This window comes from Mixophyes fleayi, chromosome 6 (assembly GCF_038048845.1).
Source record: "Mixophyes fleayi isolate aMixFle1 chromosome 6, aMixFle1.hap1, whole genome shotgun sequence".
NCBI lineage: Eukaryota > Metazoa > Chordata > Amphibia > Anura > Limnodynastidae > Mixophyes > Mixophyes fleayi.
Window position 1 is genome coordinate 214034229 of NC_134407.1, and position 23973 is coordinate 214058201.

Below are 23973 nucleotides of genomic sequence, written 5' to 3' on the forward strand. Positions count from 1 at the left end.
TTGTAGCTATCCCTAAAGACGGTAAAGATCCGCACAACCTCATTGGCTCAGTGGAGACATGGTGCTATACATAGGACAGTTCCCCTTTCCATGTCGTCCTGGCTGTGGGGATTACTCGATGGTGGACTCCAAGTGACCTCTCTACCCAGCCACCGGATGTCCTGCTCTTCCTTCCCAATATAGGACCACAGTCAGGCTGACATATGAAGGGACAGGGGCTGTCTAGTAGGTCCCACCGCTAATGGAGTGCAGTTAGTTTATCCAGCGCTATGCTTGTTGCCACATTCGCTATCCTCTCTGATGACCAGGTGAACCCCCAGGGGAGCCATGAGAATAAGAGGTGGGAACAGCAGAGAAGTGCTGAACTAGCGGTTATGCCGCCTCTCAGGCACTGAGCTCATAGACAACACTATAGTCTCTGCCCAAGCAGCCTGCTTAGGAATAAAGTAAATAAAAAAAACCATGGTGAAACAGTGTCCTAAAAGTAAGATGAATAAGAAAATACATTATTTAGTGTTACCCTGACATTCTACAATATACTATATACGCTGTACCGTATCACCTACTCCATTACAGACACTTGCTGCTCCTCCCTCATCTACGTCACTGCCCTCTCCCGTGTGTAGGAATCAAACAATTCACACAATGTATTTCTGCACAGAAAGTCTGTCAAGCTGTCAATCAAACTCTTCCTCCTTAGATAGAGAAGCACCTCCCCCCTAACATGTTATCCTGCTGCAGAGGAGTGAGAGAGAGCAGGGTGGACATATTTAGTTTATGTATCTAGTTATTACACGTACATTCAGCTGAGTAATACACAGCCTGTCATGTTTATTAATGTCACATACTGGTTTTACATGCTCATTATTTTCCTCTAAAACGTCAACTTTAATTTCAGTCACATATACACCCTATATAACCCTCTAAATAATAAACATATTTAATAATGTCGAATTTAAGGAACAGGGATGAAATAAAAGGATATCAGTGTATAAGATCCACACAGCTTATATACAGATAATATAGTTTAGTGTAATTTTGCATTTGGTGAGAACCTCAATTATTTTACCTGATACTCCTGTGGGATACTGGAATTTTCCTCTGTATGATCCTGAGAATAAAGACGGGGACATCTTTCTGGGGTATTTCTGTTACTGGATCCATCTGTAGGAAACACACTGTGACTGAATACATTGTTTATATCGGATTATCAGATGATGTGTATCTAGGTGACCCTCATGGGCAGCACGGTGGCTAAGTGGTTAGCACTTCTGCCTCACAGCACTGGGGTCATGAGTTCAATTCCCGACCATGGCCTTATCTATGTGGAGTTTGTATGTTCTCCCCGTGTTTGCGTGGGTTTCCTCCGGGTGCTCCGGTTTCCTCCCACACTCCAAAAAACATACTAGTAGGTTAATTGGCTGCTATCAAAATTGACCCTAGTCTGTCTGTCTGTCTGTCTGTCTGTCTGTGTGTGTGTGTGTGTGTGTGTGTGTGTGTGTGTATATGTTAGGGAATTTAGACTGTAAGCTTCAATGGGGCAGGGACTGTTGTGAATGAGTTCTCTGTACAGCGCTGCGGAATCAGTGGCGCTATATAAAATAAATGGTGATGATGATGATAACTCTCTCTTTTACAATAAATGACAGTCGCAATGATACATTACACAAACGGGCATTCGTCTAACTCTGAATCAGGCTCTGTGTGTATATGATTATTCTGATGGGTCTTAGAAAGGAGAATTTAACTCTTTTCTGTCTTTAGTGTTTATTACTCACCTGTGCTGATATCTGTAGAGATTTCCTCCATCTTACACTGCTGATCACCCCTCACATACGTCTCTTCTTCTCTGATTGTATCTTCTACTTTCATATCCATCGTGTCACAACTCTAAATTGGACACAAAAAATAAAAATAACAAAAATCAATAATGTCTGATTTTTTATTTTAAGTCTGCTCCCCCTGTATAATAATAACACGGCACCATAGTCTGCTCCACCTGTATTATAATAACACGGCACCAGAGTATGCTCCATCTGTATAATAATAACATTGCACCAGAGTCTGCTCCCCCTGTATAATAATAACACGGCACCAGAGTCTGCACCTCCTGTATAATAACAACACGGCACCAGAGTCTGCTCCACCTGTATAATAACAACACGGCACCAGAGTCTGCTTCACCTGTATAATAATAACATGGCACCTGCGTCTGCTCCCCCTGTATAATAATAACACGGCACCGGAGTCTGCTCCACCTGTATAATAATAACACAATACTGGAGTCTGCTCCACCTGTATAATAATAACACAATACTGGAGTCTGCTCCACCTGTATAATAATAACACGGCACCAGAGTCTGCTCCACCTGTATAATAATAACACGGCACCAGAGTCTTCTCCATCTGTATAATAACGACACGGCACCAGAGTCTGCTCCACCTGTATAATAATAACATGGCACCTGAGTCTGCTCCCCCTGTATAATAATAACACGGCACCGGAGTCTGCTCCACCTGTATAATAATAACATGGCACCAGAGTCTGCTCCACCTGTATAATAATAACACGGCACCAGAGTCTGCTCCACCTGTACTGTAATAATAAACATCATTACCTGCTGCCAGACACATAAACGCGAGGTCTCCGCTTTATCTCACTCACTTCTCACCTGGAAGTACTTGTCCCTGTCTTGTTATGAGCTCCAGAGGCTTCGACAAAATGGCCGCCGCTATGTGTAACCGAAGATAGAGCGACCTCATCGACTGAGGAAGTCAGCTGTTCAAAAGGGGGCGTGTCTATGCTAGTCAGTGGGCGTGGTTTCACGGAGTGGTTTGTTTTTTTCTTAAAATATGTTTTCTAATATAATATATAATATAATATACAGCCTCACAGATGTGGTGCAGGGAGTACTGACATCATATTATACTGCACAGCTTTATACTGACATTACCAGCATATTTCTACAGCCCAAATACCTTATACTAATAATATATATTATCTATACTGTTATATCCCACATTACTGTAATACTTATACAGCCCAGATACCTTATACTAATAATATATAATATCTATACTGTTATATCCCACATTACTGTAATACTTATACAGCCCAAATACCTTATACTAATAATATATATTACCTATACTGTTATATCCCACATTACTGTAATGTTTATACAGCCCAGATACCTTATACTAATAATATATATTACCTATACTGTTATATCCCACATTACTGTAATACTTATACAGCCCAGATACCTTATACTAATAATATATATTACCTATACTGTTATATCCCACTTTACTGTAATACTTATACAGCCCAAATACCTTATACTAATAATATATATTACCTATACTGTTATATCCCACATTACTGTAATACTTATACAGCCCAAATACCTTATACTAATAATATATATTATCTATACTGTTATATCCCACATTACTGTAATACTTATACAGCCCAAATACCTTATACTAATAATATATATTATCTATACTGTTATTTCCCACATTACTGTAATGCTTATACAGCCCAGATACCTTATACTAATAATATATATTACCTATACTGTTATATCCCACATTACTGTAATGTTTATACAGCCCAGATACCTTATACTAATAATATATATTACCTATACTGTTATATCCCACATTACTGTAATACTTATACAGCCCAGATACCTTATACTAATAATATATATTACCTATACTGTTATATCCCACTTTACTGTAATACTTATACAGCCCAAATACCTTATACTAATAATATATATTATCTATACTGTTATTTCCCACATTACTGTAATGCTTATACAGCCCAGATACCTTATACTAATAATATATATTATCTATACTGTTATATCCCACATTACTGTAATACTTATACAGCCCAAATACCTTATACTAATAATATATATTACCTATACTGTTATATCCCACATTACTGTAATGTTTATACAGCCCAGATACCTTATACTAATAATATATATTACCTATACTGTTATATCCCACTTTACTGTAATACTTATACAGCCCAAATACCTTATACTAATAATATATATTATCTATACTGTTATTTCCCACATTACTGTAATGCTTATACAGCCCAGATACCTTATACTAATAATATATATTATCTATACTGTTATATCCCACATTACTGTAATACTTATACAGCCCAAATACCTTATACTAATAATATATATTACCTATACTGTTATATCCCACATTACTGTAATGTTTATACAGCCCAGATACCTTATACTAATAATATATATTACCTATACTGTTATATCCCACATTACTGTAATACTTATACAGCCCAGATACCTTATACTAATAATATATATTACCTATACTGTTATATCCCACTTTACTGTAATACTTATACAGCCCAGATACCTTATACTAATAATATATATTATCTATACTGGTATATCCCACATTACTGTAATACTTATACAGCCCAGATACCTTATACTAATAATATATATTACCTATACTGTTATATCCCACATTACTGTAATACTTATACAGCCCAGATACCTTATACTAATAATATATATTATCTATACTGTTATATCCCACATTACTGTAATACTTATACAGCCCAAATACCTTATACTAATAATATATATTACCTATACTGTTATATCCCACATTACTGTAATGTTTATACAGCCCAGATACCTTATACTAATAATATATATTACCTATACTGTTATATCCCACATTACTGTAATACTTATACAGCCCAGATACCTTATACTAATAATATATATTACTTATACTGTTATATCCCACTTTACTGTAATACTTATACAGCCCAGATACCTTATACTAATAATATATATTACCTATACTGTTATATCCCACTTTACTGTAATACTTATACAGCCCAGATACCTTATACTAATAATATATATTATCTATACTGTTATATCCCACATTACTGTAATACTTATACAGCCCAGATACCTTATACTAATAATATATATTATCTATACTGTTATATCCCACATTACTGTAATACTTATACAGCCCAGATACCTTATACTAATAATATATATTATCTATACTGTTATATCCCACATTACTGTAATACTTATACAGCCCAGATACCTTATACTAATAATATATATTATCTATACTGTTATATCCCACATTACTGTAATACTTATACAGCCCAGATACCTTATACTAATAATATATATTACCTATACTGTTATATCCCACATTACTGTAATACTTATACAGCCCAGATACCTTATACTAATAATATATATTACCTATACTGTTATATCCCACATTACTGTAATACTTATACAGCCCAGATACCTTATACTAATAATATATATTACCTATACTGTTATATCCCACATTACTGTAATACTTATACAGCCCAGATACCTTATACTAATAATATATATTACCTATACTGTCAGATCACTGTAAAGGACAGTCCTCGCAGGAACCCCTCCAAGATACGTTTCAGACTGCGCCTGTAGGAAAGAGCTTACCCCCGACTGCTGGGGATCACTGTGTAGATGGCCGACATGGCACTACAGGTACCACAGTGATCGGAGCTGCTTTGATACTTATCAGCGCTCAAGGGATCAATCCAGACAAATCTGCAGAGCTGACACATTCACGAGGAAGTTTTAAGTTACACCAGTCTTTGATTTGTTGCCTACACAAAAGTGCTTCACATGTCTGTACATTAAAGCCCCTGGCAAGCCAACTGCTTCATACACCAATGTAACCCTAGCCGCTTCATGGCTATTGTGGCCACCTAGACCACAGATGAGGGAAGTGACCAGTGACAATTCATGTATTTTATAATGTACTGCAGATGAAAGTTGATCGACTTTTTGCAAACTACTAAGTGTACTATCCGGAGCCCCAGATGGGCAGAGACAAGAAGGGATCTGCTAAGAAAGACTCCAGAAAGTCAACAACAACTCCCCAATGCTCAGATCTGCGTGCATTCTTGAAATCATCAACAGTTTCAGAAGCGAGCGATATGGCCTGGTTCCTCTCACCCAACCACGCCTCAACAAATCTCAACCAGTGAGAACACAGGCTGCAGAGACATCACCAGCAAAAGATCAGCCAGACCTAACACAGATCATGCAACTGCTCCGTACCTTACCAACAAAACGAGGTACCCTCTAAAAAAGACTTTGAAACTCTAGAGGCCAAGCTAAAGTAGGTGCTCCGCCATGAGGTTGCCACTTTCCAGGCTGACCTCACAAACCTAGGCCACCGGCTGGTAGTTTTGGAAGAGAGCAAGGAAGCAAATGAGGAACGCTTTGCTACATTACTATCCACTGTGACCACCCAAGCAAAAGCCTTACAGTGGTTTCACTACAAAATGGATAAAACAAAACAATCGAGGTTGCAGAAACAATGTAAGGATCAGAGGCTTGCCTGAGGACATACCCACCCAAGGTCTGGTAGATGCTCTAACAAAAGTGTTCAACGAAGTCTTAAAGCAACCACTGGAAAATATGATTACCTTTAACAGAGCCAATACGTCGCTCCGCCCACGAGGGGTTCTTTCAGAATGTCCCAGGGATGTCAGTTGTTGGTTACATTATTTCACACAGAAGGATGATAATTTGGGAAAATTCCGAGTTCAATGGGCAACAAATTCAGGTGTTCCAGGATCTTTCATCGCACCCGCTTCAACAACGGCGAATGCTTAGACCCCTTACAGAAGAATTGTGAAAGAAAAATATAAAATATTGCGGGGGCTTCTCATTCCAATTGCAGGTTGTTCATGAAGGAAAATCAGCTGCTCTTAGGGAAGCATCAGGAATCTCTTCCTTTTACTCAGCTCTGGACATTCAATGTATCTCACTTCCAGAATGGCAAGAGACACTCACACTCCTGACTCCGATGGATGCTCACACTCCTCACGCTCCTGACTCCGATGGATGCTCACACTCCTCACACTCCTGACTCCGATGGATGCTCACACTCCTCACACTCCTGACTCCGATGGATGCTCACACTCCTCACACTCCTGACTCCAATGGATGCCCCACAGAGAACAGAAAGGTTCCGACAATCAGACCAAAGTAAACCTCCCAAAAATGCCAAAACCAAGAAGTACAGGAAGATACCAGAGTCTAAAGACTGACTTCTTCATTATTCACCCTCAGATTACCTTCTCAACAAGTTATGTGTTGCTCCATTTTATCCTTATATTTGTCTTTACAGGTACTAGAACTTACCCCAGACAGAAGACATCCCAGACGTCTGTTGAAAAGTCCTCCTTACTGTTTCTTCAACGTCCCTCTATACCGCTTTCAAGTTTGTTCAGATAAGCACATAAAGACTTATTTTGTTCTTCTTGCCACAGTCTTTACAAGAGGGCTAAAATGGAATAGTCTTTTTCACATATAACCTATGTCTATTTGTTGCAAAGTTCTTAATTTTTCCAAACATTTGGGTAACATATTTATGTCATAATTGCTAAATAGTACATTTATTCAGAAATATACTCATGTTACAGTACACAAGAAGCATTATTGTCTAATTGTCATTGTCACTGCCCCCCCCCCTCCAGTACCCATGGACCGCACAAGTTCTTTCTGGAGCATGATTGGGCCACTGCCCTCCATGTCTCTCCTGAGCGGTCTATTTTACTTGTTCATAATATGTAGATATTCAATTCAGAAGTTATTACCATTTGCATATTTCCGCACCCCAATCCTCCTTCCCATCCTGCTTTCCCACCATCATCCTTCCCCATCTGTTCCCACTTGGGCGATTTGGATCTCCACCTCAAAATGCCATTGGGAATACCCTATACACTGCGTCCTTCACTTTGACGATGAGGGATACCCTCAAATGTATGACCCTTAATGTTAAGGGTCTAAATATCCCGGAGAAAAGATCCAGGTTGCGAAGAGATCTAATAGCAACAAAGATAGATGTGGCTGTCATACAAGAGACACACTTTAAGCAAGGATCCGAACCCCATTTACATAATCAACATTATCCACACCTATTCACATGCAATAATCCCAATAGTAAGACACTTGGATTGGCCATTCTCCTCTATAAGTGCCTATCTGTCAAACATATGGTCCTGAAATGCAAGATCTTCAACCAACCCTTTACTCTAGTGAATGTGTATGTTCCAAATTATAACCAATCTGTCTTGCTAGAAACCCTATTGGACAAAGTTGATCCCTTGAGGGAAGGTATCCTCATTCTAGGAGGTGATCTCAACTGGGTTCTCCGTGCTGCCGTCGACGCTTCCTCTGGGGCAGCTAGACTCTCTGGTAAAGCATATTGCAAGGTGAGACGCACCATGCACGAACACCAGCTGGTCGACACATGGTGGCTCAAACACCCCACAGAACAGGACTATACGTTCTTTTCGCACCCACATGACATTCACGACTGGACTACTTCTTCCTATACCACAAGCACTTAACTCTGATTAAAGAAGTCACAATAGGCTAAGTCACCTGGTCTGACCACGCCCTGGTATACATGTCCACCTCGCTACCCCTGTCAGGTTATAGACCATATACATGGAGACTAAATGAACTCTTGATTCAAGACGCTTATAATAAAACACAAATTGAAACAACGCTAGACGCATATGTTCAACTGAATGACAAACCTGACGTGTCCAAAGTTTCACTATGGGAGACACATAAATGCGTTATTCGGGGAAAACTCATACAACTAGGTACGTTTATGAAAAAGCAAAAGATTGCTCACCGAGATGCCCTCCTTGAGAAAATGAAATCCCTTGAGATGAGACATAAAGCCTCTCAGGAAATAACAACCTTAGTTGACAAAAACAAGAAAGGTACTGAACAAATTAATGTCAGATAAAATAAAGCTGGATCACCGTAAATGCCGTTATAAGTTTTATCACTTGGGGGGACAAACCGGGTAAATTCCTGGCAAAAGCCCTACAGGCCGAAAGAGTGCAATTATACATACTACACATCAAATCAGAAGCCGGGAAGATATGTATCACCTCGTCTGACATAGCTGCAACATTCCAAAACATTTCATACGTATTATTCTAAACTCTATAACCTTACTAGCGAATTACACCTGGTAGCACGTTCAATGGAACAGGAATGTATAGCCAAATATCTTAAACGGATTAATTTTCCCACACTAGACGCAGAGAATATACAAATACTGGAGGCACCTTCATCACTGAGGAACTAGATGAGGCAATTAAGACAACACCTTCAGGGAAGAGCCCAGGTCCCGATGGTTTTACGGCATCATACTACAAAACCTTCAGGAATAAATTGGCACCACTCATGCTTCGGGCCTTCAACTCAGTATCCGCACAATCTCACTTTTCACTCCACTCTCTGATGGCCCCTTATACATTTTGCCTAAAGAAGGGAAAGACCCAGCGCTATGTCCTAGCTATAGACCCATATCACTGCTCAATGTGGACATAAAATTATATGCCAAACTTATAGCCAGTAGGGTGAAAAAACTCTTGCCTCAGATAATCCACTCAGATCAGGTAGGATTTGTCCCGGGTTGCGAGACATGTGACAATACTACAAAAATAATCTACTTAATTCAGTTTGCTACATCTACTAATACCCCAACTGTCTTGTCCACGGGCGCAGAAAAAGTGTTCGATAGAGTAGACTGGGACTTCATGATGGGCATACTCTCTGGAAAGGATTTGAACTTTATACTTAAATCTGACGGCAAGGATCAAGGTTAATGGAGACTTGACAGAACCCATAAGAATTACAAATGAAACAAGGCAAGGCTGTCACTTGTCTCCAATGATTTTTATCTTGTGCATGGAGACCTTGGAGCGGTCCATTAGAATGAACCCAGATATTTCTGGATTGAAAATGGGAGACAGAATTTAAACTTGCTCTCTTAGCCGATGATCTCCTTGCTATCCTCATGAATCCTGTAATGTCGATTCCAAATAGAATGTCAGAATTCTGTACTTTTGGAGACCTTTCCCACTTTAAAATTAATTTTTCAAAATCAGTGGCCCTTAATATTACACCACCTTCAGATGTATCTGAGGGTCTGAAACTGGCACCCTATCCAACTTAAATACTTGGGAGTGATTATAAACAAAGACATCTCAAAGATCTACATGGATAATTTCATGCCCATCACTAAAACCATTTGCAACAACCTAAGAGATTGGCTCCCTGTCACACGCCTGGTGATTGAGCTGCACACCCGATCCCTGGCGCTCTTACCTGGTCCCGCTGACAGCCTCCTCCATCCCAGCCGCCGCCATCTTCGTTTCAAGTCTGTGCGATCTATTTATCCCTTCTTCAATAACTGGGGCCCACCCATGTAGCGCTGCAAAGGGGATGTTGGGGATGCTGGTGCACTTAGAAAACTTCAACCATCCCCGGCATTAAATCAACAGCACCCACATTTAATAACTAGGCCTCTCAAGAGCCCCAACATTAAAGTAATAGTACTCACATTTGATAAATAGATCTATTTCCCACCAAGCAACCCCAACATTAAAATAATGGTATTCCCAATAAACCTATTATCCTCCCTCCAGCAAAAAATTAATAGCATTTACGTATAATCCAACCAATTCCTACACCCATTCCCGACATTAAATAATACTTACATTTAATAAATAGCCCTCCTCCCCAAACTCAGACCCACATTCAATTATAGACCTAAACCACCCCAGCATTAAATGTCCCGTCATCCCTTCTTAATTTAATATCCCCCACCAATAAATTAAATTGCCCCACTATCACACCACAAATAAAATAGCACCCATTAAATAATTAGCCACCACCTAAAGTCCACCATTAAAATAATAGCATACCTTCCACCCATGTACTATTAAGACAGCCCCCTCCCTTTAGTTTAGCATAGGCTGCCCCTCTCACTATAGTTTAGCATAGACAGCCCCCACCCCCCGCTCACTAACCTTTAGTTGAGCTGGCCAGCGTCGCTCATCAGATTAGGCAGACAGGAAGTGAGACATCCTGTCTGCCGCACAGCTCTGTGGGACGCCATACCGCAACAGGCAGCCAAGAGATTGGCTGCCTGTTGGTGTCCACTGACCACCAATGTTTTTGAGCACTTTCCTCCCTCCACACCCCTGGGTCCCCCATACCCACATAAACCCCCCAAAACAAAAACAGCTGCTCACTGCTCCTCCCCACCAATGAAGGGGGCGGGCTAACAAGCATCGGGGACTGCCGGGGAATACCCCGGCGGGGTAGTCTGACACTGGTCTGCACTACTATTTTTATGCATCATTTTATTCAACTCATCTGTGACTGGATCACTTATAAATAACTTATGATATAAATTAATTTAAAGGAAATAGTGCAGGGCGCTTATTTATATAATTGCAAAAGTACTTATCTTTGAAATTGTGTATATGTTGGTTGGTAAAGGAGATATCTTTATTTCTGACCAGGGGGAAGAAATTAATTTTTTGTTTTAACTTTGCTAGAGGAAATGCATTATTTCTGAGCTATATATATCTGATACAATAAACCTTTGTTGAGGAAGTCTTTTGTGTATCTTTTTTTTTTTTAACTATTTATTTTGAAAAATAGCAGTCATTTACAGATAAGAATCAACACTTAGTACATTTGCAGGGCAAGAAACAAAAACAGAGAACAATATTTATCAAGGGCATATGTCAATGAAGCAGAAAATATTTGAGTAGCAAATATACAAAATAGCCAGAGGCTATCAATAAACAGACAGATAAGTATACAATTGTTATCCAGAATGCTCAAGAAACTATAACATAATGTGGGGGGGAGGAGATGGGAGAGGGGGGGGGGAGCTGGTCGCCACCTAGAGTGAAAGAAAAAGAGAACACACTTCCTTTTATCCACACAATTCCTTACCCTTATCTTTCCCTTTTTAAGAAGAGAAACAAATAAATATAAGAGGGGCAACAAAAGTTTCAAAGGAGGATACTACTCAGATTCTCTGGGAAGGGAAACGGCGTCAAGAGTCAGGCCACCTATGAGCATAGGGAGTCTTTTTAGGAGGAAGGAGTTGGTACAAGAGGTATGAGGTTATAAGTAAAGCCAAGGAGCCCAAATCTGGTGAAATTTATCATCCTTATCATGCAGGTGGTATGTAATCTGTTCCATCCGGGCGATAAACCAGATATAGGATCGCAGGGCCGCCATAGTGGGGGGTTCCACTTGTTTCCAAGACTTAGCTACTAGGCATCGCGCAGCAGCCAGGACATGGGAGGCTAATTTTGCAGACTGTGTCTTTTGTGTATCTTGGTGTAGGGAAATGACTTGTTTTGGGTTTTGTAACTTTCTTTGGGAATGTGTATTGATAAAGCAAAAAGTATTTTCAAAGTCTTATGAAGTAAGTATGAAGTCTTTATTCCTTTCACATCAGATGTGGACACCTCTCAAGCAGAGAGAGGTGTTCCATGGTGCACGCAAATACATGCTTTTATACATTTTAACAGCATCTGTTAGACAATGTAAAGATCTATAATATTATTTACAGTTTGCTAATATGGTAAAGAAGTTTCTATTGAACATTATAAGGAAACCACATAAACCAACAATGTTATAATAATTGGGATCGTAAATCTCACTTCACTTTATTTAGCTTGACCTTTCTCATTGTTCTTTAAACTTATAGGTAAATAAGATTGTCCCTTTGCACTAAGAATACATCTGCTGAAACCATGTCAAACTTTGACCCCTTCCAGCTGAATTCTGAAAAAAACAGAATTAGACATATAAAATAAGAATATTGTATTACTTAATTGAAACAATATTAACCATAAAGAGTCACTATTGTGTCAATCAGGTTGACTTCCACATCATTCCTACCTTTGATCAATCTTGATCACATTATACAATAAAAGCTTAGAATAATCTATAAACGAGGGTACAAAGAAAAAAACCCATACAGGAATGGGCCCAGTGCCTGTATTTTTCATACAGAACTACAAGGAATCACTCACCCTCCTGATTTCTCAAAGTCCCTTGCATATACATATGTTCTGGAATAATTTTCATTCTATATGGTTTTCTACATATACTGGAAATCATTGGTATATTTAAAAAACCCCCAAACATAAATAAAATACATAAATAAAGCATAGTACAATAAAAAATAATAATATATTTGATAAAACCTGAAATCATATTTGATATTCCCTTGCCTAATCATCCAAAGGGATCCTATCCTTCTCCTGGTATATTCCTGCATCCATCCATCTATCTAGGTCTGGATAATGTGTAAAATTAAATTTTTGGAAGGTTGGTCGGTATTACTCCATCTACAGGTTATGTTATAATCAAATGTAAGGAGATCATTATTTTTTTCAGACGCCCAAAACCAAATGTTAGCTTGTGTGCAATTGGAATGCACTACCTTTTTATCTTTTAATCTGACATCTCTAATGACATTTTGAAATGTATGTCCATAATCCTTCCTCACTGGGCTCTTAAATTGTCCACAGATGCTAGGCCTGCCAGTCTAATATATTGATTTTGTAATGCATGCGATGGAGTAGTATGCCTGAATTGGATTATGTCATTGTTAACCATAATTTCTTCTAGCGCTGCATGAATAACATACAATACAATACCCCTTTTTGCCGTGGTAGGTATATTTGTACAAACCCAACAATCAGTTTGATTAGTCACATTTGCAGTAGCCAAATGTAGCTGGTGTATAGTGTTCTCAGTCCATGCTGCAGAAGCAACCGCCATAGTCGTAATCAGAATAAAAAAAAATTAATTTTCAGGGGTAGAGAGTACTCTTTTCCGTCTTAGGTGTTGACACATACACTGGGGCGTTATTATGGCCTCCTTGCTAAAGGGAAGTGCGGTGACTGGGGATTAGGGTTTGATCAGACTTGTCAGCACCTCCATTTTGTTCTTTTATTATCTTTTTGCAATCCGATGTGTGAATCCAGGTGTCTTTACCTTGTAATTTTATGGCTGCAGGTATAGTCAGTAGTACCTGTATTAGTCTGTCCCGCCTCGGGCTCCTTTCCTCTGGAACTTTTTAGCGAAGACCAAATCTCCAGGCTGCAAGGTATGACAGTGCACATCTGGTTCGTTGGGGAGGGAGTCAGCAACTTGTTTATGATTGAAGACAAGACTGGTTTGTAACTCCTTTACATACTTTATTAATAAGTCTTGTCCAATTTGAAGAGACACTTTTCCTGGGACTATGGGATTCAGTCCATTGTTACCTGGTCTTCCAAACAGAATTTCACAGGGTGATAGTTGCACCTCTAGGCATTGTTCTGATAGAGAAAAGCACCAAGGGTATGGCATCAGGCCAAGGAAAGCCTGTTTGCTTCTGGACCTTTGCAAGTTTTTTTTTTGTTTTTTAAAAGATAAAATATCAGTAGCAATAATAATCATGTCAACAACTGTCATACAAGGAAAACAAAAACACATTGGAGGTATGTTACCTCTAATGTACCCCCAGAGTCTAACAAGACACTCACCAGGCGACTCTTGACCATTAGTGAGGCAGAAAAAAACAAAAAACAAAAGCCGACTAACTGTGTGTTAGCATTAGGGGTGTATGCCAAGACAGTTTGTGGTCAATAAGGACACAGGTATGCCAGCGTCCACAAACATCATTTTACCAGTTAGCAATCTCATCTTTCCTTCTAAAATTTGACCAATTATCATTGCAATGTGGACAAAAAAAAATAAAAAATACCCCCAAAAAATTAAGCAAAGAAAATTTGGGGAATGCACCATCATGCAATTTTAATTTTCTCTAATTTAATATAAGAACTTCTGATGTAACAACTGACTGGTGCAGAGAGAGGATGGTGTTTATAACTCTCAAAAATGTTCTTTAACTAACTACATCAATTCTTGCTGCATGGGATTCCATGCTCTCATTTCTGTATTTAACCTGATAAATGCAGGGTTCTTTGCTCCGTAACGTCACTGCTGACCTAAGTGTGCCCCTCCCTATGTGTACTGTGCTGCTTGATGAGCTGTATTTATTTTACATTTCTGAACATTTTTTCAAAAACTCAACTCTAAAAGAATACTTTCCTATCTTTATCTCTCTTTCTGCACAGAAAATGTAATATCATGGCATAGTACTACTTCCTTACAAACTTCTCACAGAAATGTACTATCTATTAAACTCTCTGCTCCTTCAGAGGAAGGGGGGCTGTGGGGGTGAAGCTGCAAAACTTTCTCATTGTCACTAAAACCTGTCTCAGTGACCGTTTTGTTTTTGTGGGTATTCAGAACAAGTGCTGTAAGATTTATCACTTAGAAATTTAGCTTACAGTGGGTTAGAGGAAGACAATACAACAAATTTTCACAATGAAAAATACAAGCAAGATATAATACAAGAACATTAATATGAAATTAAATTATATATATATATATATATATATATATATATATATATATATATATATATATAAACAACTTTTACTGATCAGATTTCTCATTTCAAAGCGCTTATTTTACTGCTCCATGGAGACCATTTTATTAACCTTAAAATACAAGTACCCCCAAAATAAATAAAAATCGATATAAACATACTTGCAAGTTTTTGTTTAAACCTTTAGACCTCATGCTTTACCAAGAATGAATTTCCAGTGGCTTATTACTATTTTTCCTTCTCAAAACACTTAGCATATGCATTTCCAAATTTTTATTATTGCCTTTTTTTCTTGTCGTCTTTCATTTATTTTACATTATGGAGTATAGCTTAGTTTGCTCGTTTGCATAGGGGAAGCGGGCATCAGTAAAGGGTTAGTTTGCCCTATCTAAAATACATTGTTTTCTAGCATATTTGTTACTACATACTGTCTTGTCTAGTAATTCTTTTATAGTTTACTTAACACATACACATCAAATATCCTTTCTATAGGAAAGGGTATTGTTTGTCTTGCACATCATATAGTTTCATTCCTACACATACTTACATCCTTTGTGACCATATTTATGAAACATTATCAAGGTAGATGACCCCGCAGGGAATTGTACCACACTATGGTTGTTCTGCCCCATAACTATATCCTACCTTTATATAATATGGCGAGTATAAGAACCCCGCAGCTTTCTTATAAAATTATGCAGAACCCATAACATCTCTTAAGACTGTAGAATTTACAATGATAAGTAACAATTTACTCTGATGCATTCTCTGTGACCATATTTGTGAAAACATTGAGGCAGGCATACTCGCAGGCATATTTCTACATACTAGAGTTTGAATCTGTCCCATTATTATACCCTACCTTAATATAATATGGCGCTCATAAGAACCCCGCAGTTTTCTTACCAAATTTACAGAACCTCTAGGTCTCATCAGACCGTAGAATCTTAGCGATAATTCACAATTTACACTTTTCATAGGTCACTCAATCTCTATATCTAATCCCAGTAGCATTAGTTTATGATTTACTCTGATTGAGTATTCTAAGAAATCACACAGTCTTCCATACTATTTTAGACTACGTCTGAACCCGTGCGATCAGCTCATCAATTACCTGACCACTTTCACCAGCGATGCAATCTGAAAGCAAAACTGCAGGTATTCTACTTTACACATTCAAGGCACTGAAATAGCGCCTGCGGACCCTTATGGACGCTCACACACTTTAAGGCAGTGGTTCCCAAACTTTTGCAGTTTGCGGCACCCTTAGAGCCTCCATAATTTTTCAAGGCACCCCTCCAAAATAATTACCGAGCAGTCCCATTTTATAAGTATTAAAAAAAGTAATAAGTATTTAGGTCAGGACAGAAATACTTATTTAGTTGTATGCAAAAATAATACACAAAGAATATTTTTATATAATTTTTCAATTATATTTCTGTCAAAGAATAATTTACAGCTAACTCACTATGTGCCCTCCTTCAGCTTCACACACTCTGTGCCCTCCTTCATCTCCACACACTCTGCCCCCCCTGCATCCGCTCACTCTGCACCCTCGGCATCCACTCACTCTGTCCCCTCGGCATCCACTCACTCTGTCCCCTCGGCATCCTCACTCTGCCCCCTCTTTCATTCTTTTGCTCCTCCACTGCTGTTTCCTATAACCATTCCCCTCAGTTTCTTTACTTACCATACTTGACCTTCTTTCTTCTATTTCTTCTGTTTTCTTACCAATTCGGCGGTGCTCGGGACCCAGCATCCTCCTCCCTCCTCGCTTCTCACTGAATTTCGGGCGTGACGTCATCACGCCCGACATTCAGTGAGAAGCGAGGAGGGAGGAGGATGCTGGGTCCCGGGCGCCGCCGGATTGGTAAGTTTTTTGTTTTGTTTTGTTCTCTTCCTGGCCACCCCTGTGACAGCGCCGCGCCACCCCTGGGAGCCACGGCGCATACTTTGGGAACCGCGGCTTTAGGGAATGTTTGTGGGAACCTAATTCAGTGGCGTGAGGCATGAGGTTCAGTCTGGGATCTGGGTTTATTCAAATCCCAGACATATAGTCCCAGCCTTGGTCACTTCCACTTATACAACACACATGCAAATCACGCAAGGTCCTTTTCACTCATTCTTAAGACAACTAAATATACTAAACCCAACTACTAAACAAGAACAGTATAATAGCAGCAGCAAAAACAACATAAAAACTACAACAGTTACACAACTTATCTAATAACCAGGTTATAAATAGGGATGTGCACCGGCCACTTTTGGTGTCTCGTGTTTTGGATTCGGATTTGCTTGAGGTTTTGGGTTCGGATTTGTTTCACAAAACACCTGACGAAAGGTTTTGGTTCGGATTTAAGGTTTTGGATTTATTTTGAAAAATAAAGCACAGCACAGCACGAGATATAGCAGGACAGAGGACCACCTAACACAACCTCCCTCTACCCTGATCAATGCCCGAGTGAAGATGGCGGCGGCTAGCGGGGAATTTATAGAATACGAGTATCGCGAGATCCGACAGCGGGATTATGACTCAGAGCCTCGGTTTCAGTTTTGCAATTGGCGGGAATACCCGGATCTGTCTCGGATCCGGCTCGGATCGGCAAAGTTCGGGTGGGCTCGGATTTCAGATATCCGAGCCCGCTCATCTCTAGTTATAAACAATAATTTGAGTTCATCACTTACTTCAAAAGCTCAAGATTTCGTCACTACAATCTGATTCTTTCTTCCTCTGGGCCCGCTAAAGAAAATAGGTTAAAGCTTACCTTCTGGCCAGTAGATTTTTCTCCAATGGGCGCCAGAGGATAAGGGGTTCAGGTGAAATAGTGCAGGGTGCTTATTTAAATAATTATAGAAGTACTTATTTTTGAAATTGTGTGTATGTTGGTTGGTAAAGGAGATATCTTTATTTCTGTACAGGGGAAGAAATTAATTTTTTGTTTTAACTTTGCTAGAGGAAATGCATTATTTCTGAGCTATATATATCTGATACAATAAACCTTTGTTGAGGAAGTCTTTTGTGTATCTTGGTGTAGGGAAATGAATTGTTTTGGGTTTTGCAACTTTCTTTGGGAATGTATATTGATAAAGCAAAAAGTATTTTCAAAGTCTTCTGAAGTATGAAGTCTTTATTCCTTTCACATCAGATGTGGACACCTCTCAAGAGGTGTCCCATGGTGCACACAAATACATGCTTTTATACATTTTAACAGCATCTGTTAGACAATGTAAAGATCTATAATATTATTTACACTTTGCTAATATGGTAAAGAAGTTTCTATTGAACATTGTCTACCTTGAGATAAGGACACCACATAAACCAACATTGTTATAATTGTTGGGATCGCTAATCTCACTTCACCATGTCAAACTTTGACCCCTTCCAGCTGAATTCTGAAAAGAACAGAATTAGACATATAAAATATAAGAATATTGTATTGCTTAATTGAAACAATATTAACCATAAATAGTCAATATTGTGTCAATCAGGTTAACTTCCACATCAGTAGTCCTCAACTGTCTGAAGAAAGGACCCATGTTAATCTCATGTTAACTAGACCTTTTGATGTGTGAGGTCCAGCACCTGAAGGCACAGGAAGGTTTAATTAGATTTGCTATTAGATTTCCTGTGTCTAAAATAAGATGCAGGAAATCACAGCAAGTTTTAGGATATCACAGATAAGTGTAAATATTGTTAGCTTTGCATTGCATGTAAATCCATGTTTGGCTAAACAAAGTGCATCCTGATTCTAAAAATAGCTCAAACCTCAGGGGGCTGGCTTACCCTGTGAGGCTGTGTCCAAGTCTTGTATTGACAATTGTTCTTCTTGTTTCATCTGACCTGCTCACTGGTACCTTCAACCAGTGTGAGCAAATAAACATCCCTGATTTAAAGACCTGGAAACCTCTCTATCCCTGTGACCAATTAGACCCAAAATCTAATCCGTTCCCGGCTGTTTCTGAGGTTTGGACCCAGCTACCCTGCAGCTTTGGCCAGTGTGATAGGCCAGGAGGGATCCATCCACAGCAACCCTGATTCATAGGAAGAGGTCAGGGGTACCAGCCTAGGTACACCAGTAACAGGGTACACTCTCAGCAACATTTACCCAGAAGAAACCCGGTACTGGATGCCGGTAAGGATTTCAGTGGTGGCAGCTTTTGTAAACTCCTCCAACTGCGGTTAGAGGGCGCTTTTAGGATAACGAAAGGGAACGGTGGCAAAGTAAGCCCAGCCAGTTCCCAGCAACAACAGACAGGGTGGCATAGGCGGTCCATCCTGTCACATCATCAATATCAATATATGACAAATAAATTGACTGCACTTCAAGGATAACTAAACCCAAAATATGGCACTTACAAATACATTTATAAAAGTTTCAGCAGCTTCCCAGAATGGTAGATATTTTACAAAAAGTGGTGACTGAAGGGAGAAACTTTCCAACACACAGGACACTGTAATCAGCCTCTCTTAGCTATAAAATGGTTGATGAACGAGAAGAATAGCTTATACTCAGCTGAACAGCAAATTTAATTGTAATGTTAAAAGTCTCAAGATCTGTCAGGGTACAGAAACCTGTACATAGCTCTGCAAATATTTTGGCAACTAAATCTTAAGGCAACTGGAATTTTAAGTTTAGGATTTCTGAAAAGTCTTATAAATAGAAATATAGCTATAGGGACAGATTTAACTCACAAAACATTCCCGTATCAGAGAAAGACTACTGTTTCTCTCATGTGTGACTTCTCTGAAGCAAAAAATAGTGCTTAACTAGTAAACCATTTCCCACATTTTGATGCAGAACAAAGCTTGATTTCCTGCGTAAACATTTTCCCAACTGAGAACACAAATATTGGTAAACTCGGTGTGAATGTTCTGATGTGGAACAAAGTTTGATTTCTGGTTAAATCCTTTTCCACACTCAGAGCAAATGTATGTCCTCTCATTTGTGACTTCTTTGATGTTTAAGTAAGGATGCTTTATTTGTAAAACCTTTCCCACATTCAGAGCAAGAATATGGTTTCACTAGTGTGTGAAGTTTCTGATGCATATAAAGGTTATGTTTCTGGTTAAAAGTTTTCCCACACTCGGAGCAGGTATATGGTTTCTCCCCTGTGTGAAGTCTTTGATGCATATAAAGGTTTTGTTTCTGGCTAAAAGCTTTCCCACATTCAGAGCAAGAATATGGTTTCTCTCCTGTGTGAATTCGCTGATGTTTAATAAGATTTGATTGACATGAAAAACGTTTCCCACATTCAGAGCAAGAACATGGTTTCTCATCTGTGTGAATTTTCTGATGTTTATTGCAACCTGATTTACTCTTAAATGATTTCCCACATTCAGAGCAAGCATATGGTTTCTCATCTGTGTGAATTTTCTGATGTGTATTGTAATGTGATTTACTATTAAATGATTTCCCACATTCAGAGCAAGAATATGGTTTTTGTCCCGTATGCACTCTCTGATGTACAACAACATATGATTTAAAAGAAAAACATTTACCACACTCCGAACAAGAAAAAGGTTTCTCTCCTGTGTGAATTCTCTGATGCTCAATAAGATTTGGTCTAAAAGAAAAGCATTTACCACACTCCGAACAAGAAAAAGGTTTCAGTCCTGTATGAGTTCTCTGATGTTGAACAAAAGTTGATTTATAGGAAAAACATTTACCACACTGGGAACAAGAAAAAGGTTTCTCTCCTGTATGACTTCTCTGATGTTGAACAAAAGTTGATTTATAGGAAAAACATTTACCACACTCAGAGCAAGTGTGTGGGAAAAGTTTTTTACTTACTGTGTGACATCTCTGATGGTAAAGATGTTTCCATTTCGTTGTAAAGCATTCTCCACATTCAGAGCAAGAATATGGTTTTTCTCCTGTGTGAATCCTTTGATGTACAAGAAGGTTTCTTTTCCTAGTAAAACACTTCCCACATTCAGAACAAGTCCAAGATTTGTCTACACTGTGATCATTCACATTTTTCCTCTGGCTACTAACATAGCTGAGGTTATTAAAACTTTGTTCTCCAGTGAAAGAAGATTCCAATTTCACTTCAATAAGAGTAGATGTATATTGTGTATGATTTGTGGGTGTATAAATGTCAGTGTGTGGGAGATTTCCTTCTTCACGTGATACAGGTTCCTCCTTAATAAGAGAAGATGGATCTTTGTGTAGTTCTGTTAGGAAAAATGAATGGTGGTTAGCTCTATGAAATTTTATTTTACCCTCACTATTAATTCTGTGAAACAAGAATATAAATCCCATTGACTATTGCTTATGTATTATCAGGGATTGTGGCTTTCAGCTTTAACCAAAACAAAGCCATGGCCCCTACACCACAGCATCCAGGGACCTTCCAAACTCTACAGAATTACTTGTCAGCAAGTCCCCCATCATCACCTCGTCCTCCCCTCTACCGCTCCTCCACAGAAGCCATTATAGTGTTCATCACCACTACTATAGTATCAAGAGGAATCCCAGGGGCTTCAGACAATAGGAGAGGGTCACCCTTAGGCTTTGATGCCGCTGCAATAAGTGGCCATTTTTTTAGAATCTCACTTTGATGCAATTACCCCCTGGTTTTCCTTCTATGTTTGTCGTTGAGGGTCTGGACAAACAGTCAAATTTATCTCTACAAATTATCAATGCGGCCAAATGTTTGGTAGCTAATCACTGGAAATGCGTAGATCTCTCTACTTGTAGCAAATGCATAATCAGATTTTGCAACAACGGTTGAAAATTTAAGCATATAAGCAGCTCCTATAACGGTGTAAGTGTAGGGTAGCAGGGGGAATTGGAACCATGAGGAAAGAGTGTGGACCCTGACTGGTAATGTTAGTTTACTTTTTAGTGGAGAAAAACTGTGTTGTAATGCACACATCTACTTCCTAAGCAGAGCACATGGGCAAATTCAACTACAAACTATAAACAATTCCCACTATACACATATATATATATATTGTTACATGTAGTGAAAGCATCTCCTATACACACAGACAGGGATATGGTTAAATCTTCTCTTACCCAGTGATGAGAGGGGCTGGTGATTCTCCATCATCACGTCCTTGTACTGAGCCTTGTGTTCTTCTAAATACTCCCACTCCTACATGGAGAAATAGACAGTGACATCCTCACACCTTATAGAAACCTAACACACACAAAGATACAATCATCACCCAGACACATCACTTGGTGGGGATGAGTATGAAATATCAACATTTAAAAAAATAAATAAAAAAAAAATTTATTTTTTTTTTAAAAATAGAGAAACCCGTTGTGACTGGATCACATATAAACAGCTTACGGTATGAATTTATTTAAGGGAATAGCGCAGGGCGCTTATTTATATAAATTGCCAATGCACTTATTTTTAATATTGTGTATATTTTGAGATAGGAGATCGTTGTTTCTGAGACCTGGGTAGAAAATGTGTTTTTTCTGCTTAGTCTCTGTATTATGTCTGCTGTATATATCTGATACAATGAGCCTTTGTTTACAAAGCCTTTGGTGTATTGTGATGTGGGGAAGTGGCTTGTTTTGGGTTTTTGTTGTTCTGTGGGAATGTGTATTCGGCGACTGTCTGAAGAAGGTATTCATGTCAGATAGACCTTTTGACTTGCTAGTATATATCCTGCCTCTGACATAAAATGCAGGATATTACAGCAAGGTTTTTAAGAATGCCATAGCGAAGTGTAAATATTATTGGCTTTGCAATGCATGCAAATCCATGTTTGTGTAAACAGGTTATATCCTGATGCTAAAAATAGCCTGTGTCTGAACTATGTAAAAGGCACTAACTTGTATTGGAAACCTGTTCTTCTGAATTCATCTGACCTGCTCACTGGTACCTTTAACCAGTGTGAGCAAATAAACATCTTGCTTCAAAGACCTGCTTGGAAACATCTTCAATATTGCTGTATTCCTGTGACCAGCAGATTAGAATCTAATCCGTTCTCCAGCTGTCTCTGAGGTTTGCACACAAACTTTTCCATTACCACTGCTCTGTCTGCTACCCATGCAGCCCTGGTCAGTGTGATAGGTCAGGTGGGATCCATCCACAGCTTCCCTGATCCATAGTAAGAGGTCAGGAGTACCAGCCCAGGTACACCAGTAACGGGGTACACTCGCAGCGTGAATTACCCAGAAGAAACCCGGTACAGGATGCCGATAAGGAGTCCAGTGGTGGCAGCACGTGTAAGCCCCTCCTACTGCGGCAAGAGGGCGCATTTGGGATAACGAAAGGGAACGGTGGCAAAGTAAGGCCAGCCGGTTCCCAGCAACAACAGACAGGGTGGCATAGGCGGTCCATCCTGTCACACCCGTGCTAAATGGCTTTAATATTTATTTTTTAAAATTCTATTTTGTGTTTTCTTCTTTAATTATTGGCCCCTAGGAATCTCTGGTTTTAGGGTTAAGTAGTGAGCTAGCTATTGCTAGAAATTCCACTTTGCATCTACTCTAAGGGATAATAATAGGATTTTTATAGTTACGCAAAATCCTCTCTCTTACTCCACTGGGGGGTATCAGGTACATTGGGGTAGTGTAGTGAGAATAGGTGTTGGGCACTTTAATA

At 39.0% G+C, this 23973-nt stretch overlaps 2 protein-coding genes across 3 annotated transcripts in view; both read right to left on the reverse strand.

Moving 5' to 3' along the window:
* LOC142159775 (uncharacterized) overlaps positions 1-23973 on the reverse strand; it is a 274567-nt gene that overhangs the window by 225273 nt on the left and 25321 nt on the right. The window lies entirely within an intron of this gene.
* LOC142159786 (uncharacterized) overlaps positions 1-23973 on the reverse strand; it is a 164864-nt gene that overhangs the window by 20015 nt on the left and 120876 nt on the right. The window contains exon 8 of the mRNA XM_075214513.1: positions 22425-22503. Coding sequence (XP_075070614.1) covers positions 22425-22503 — 79 coding nt within the window. The remainder of the gene's footprint in view (positions 1-22424; positions 22504-23973) is intronic.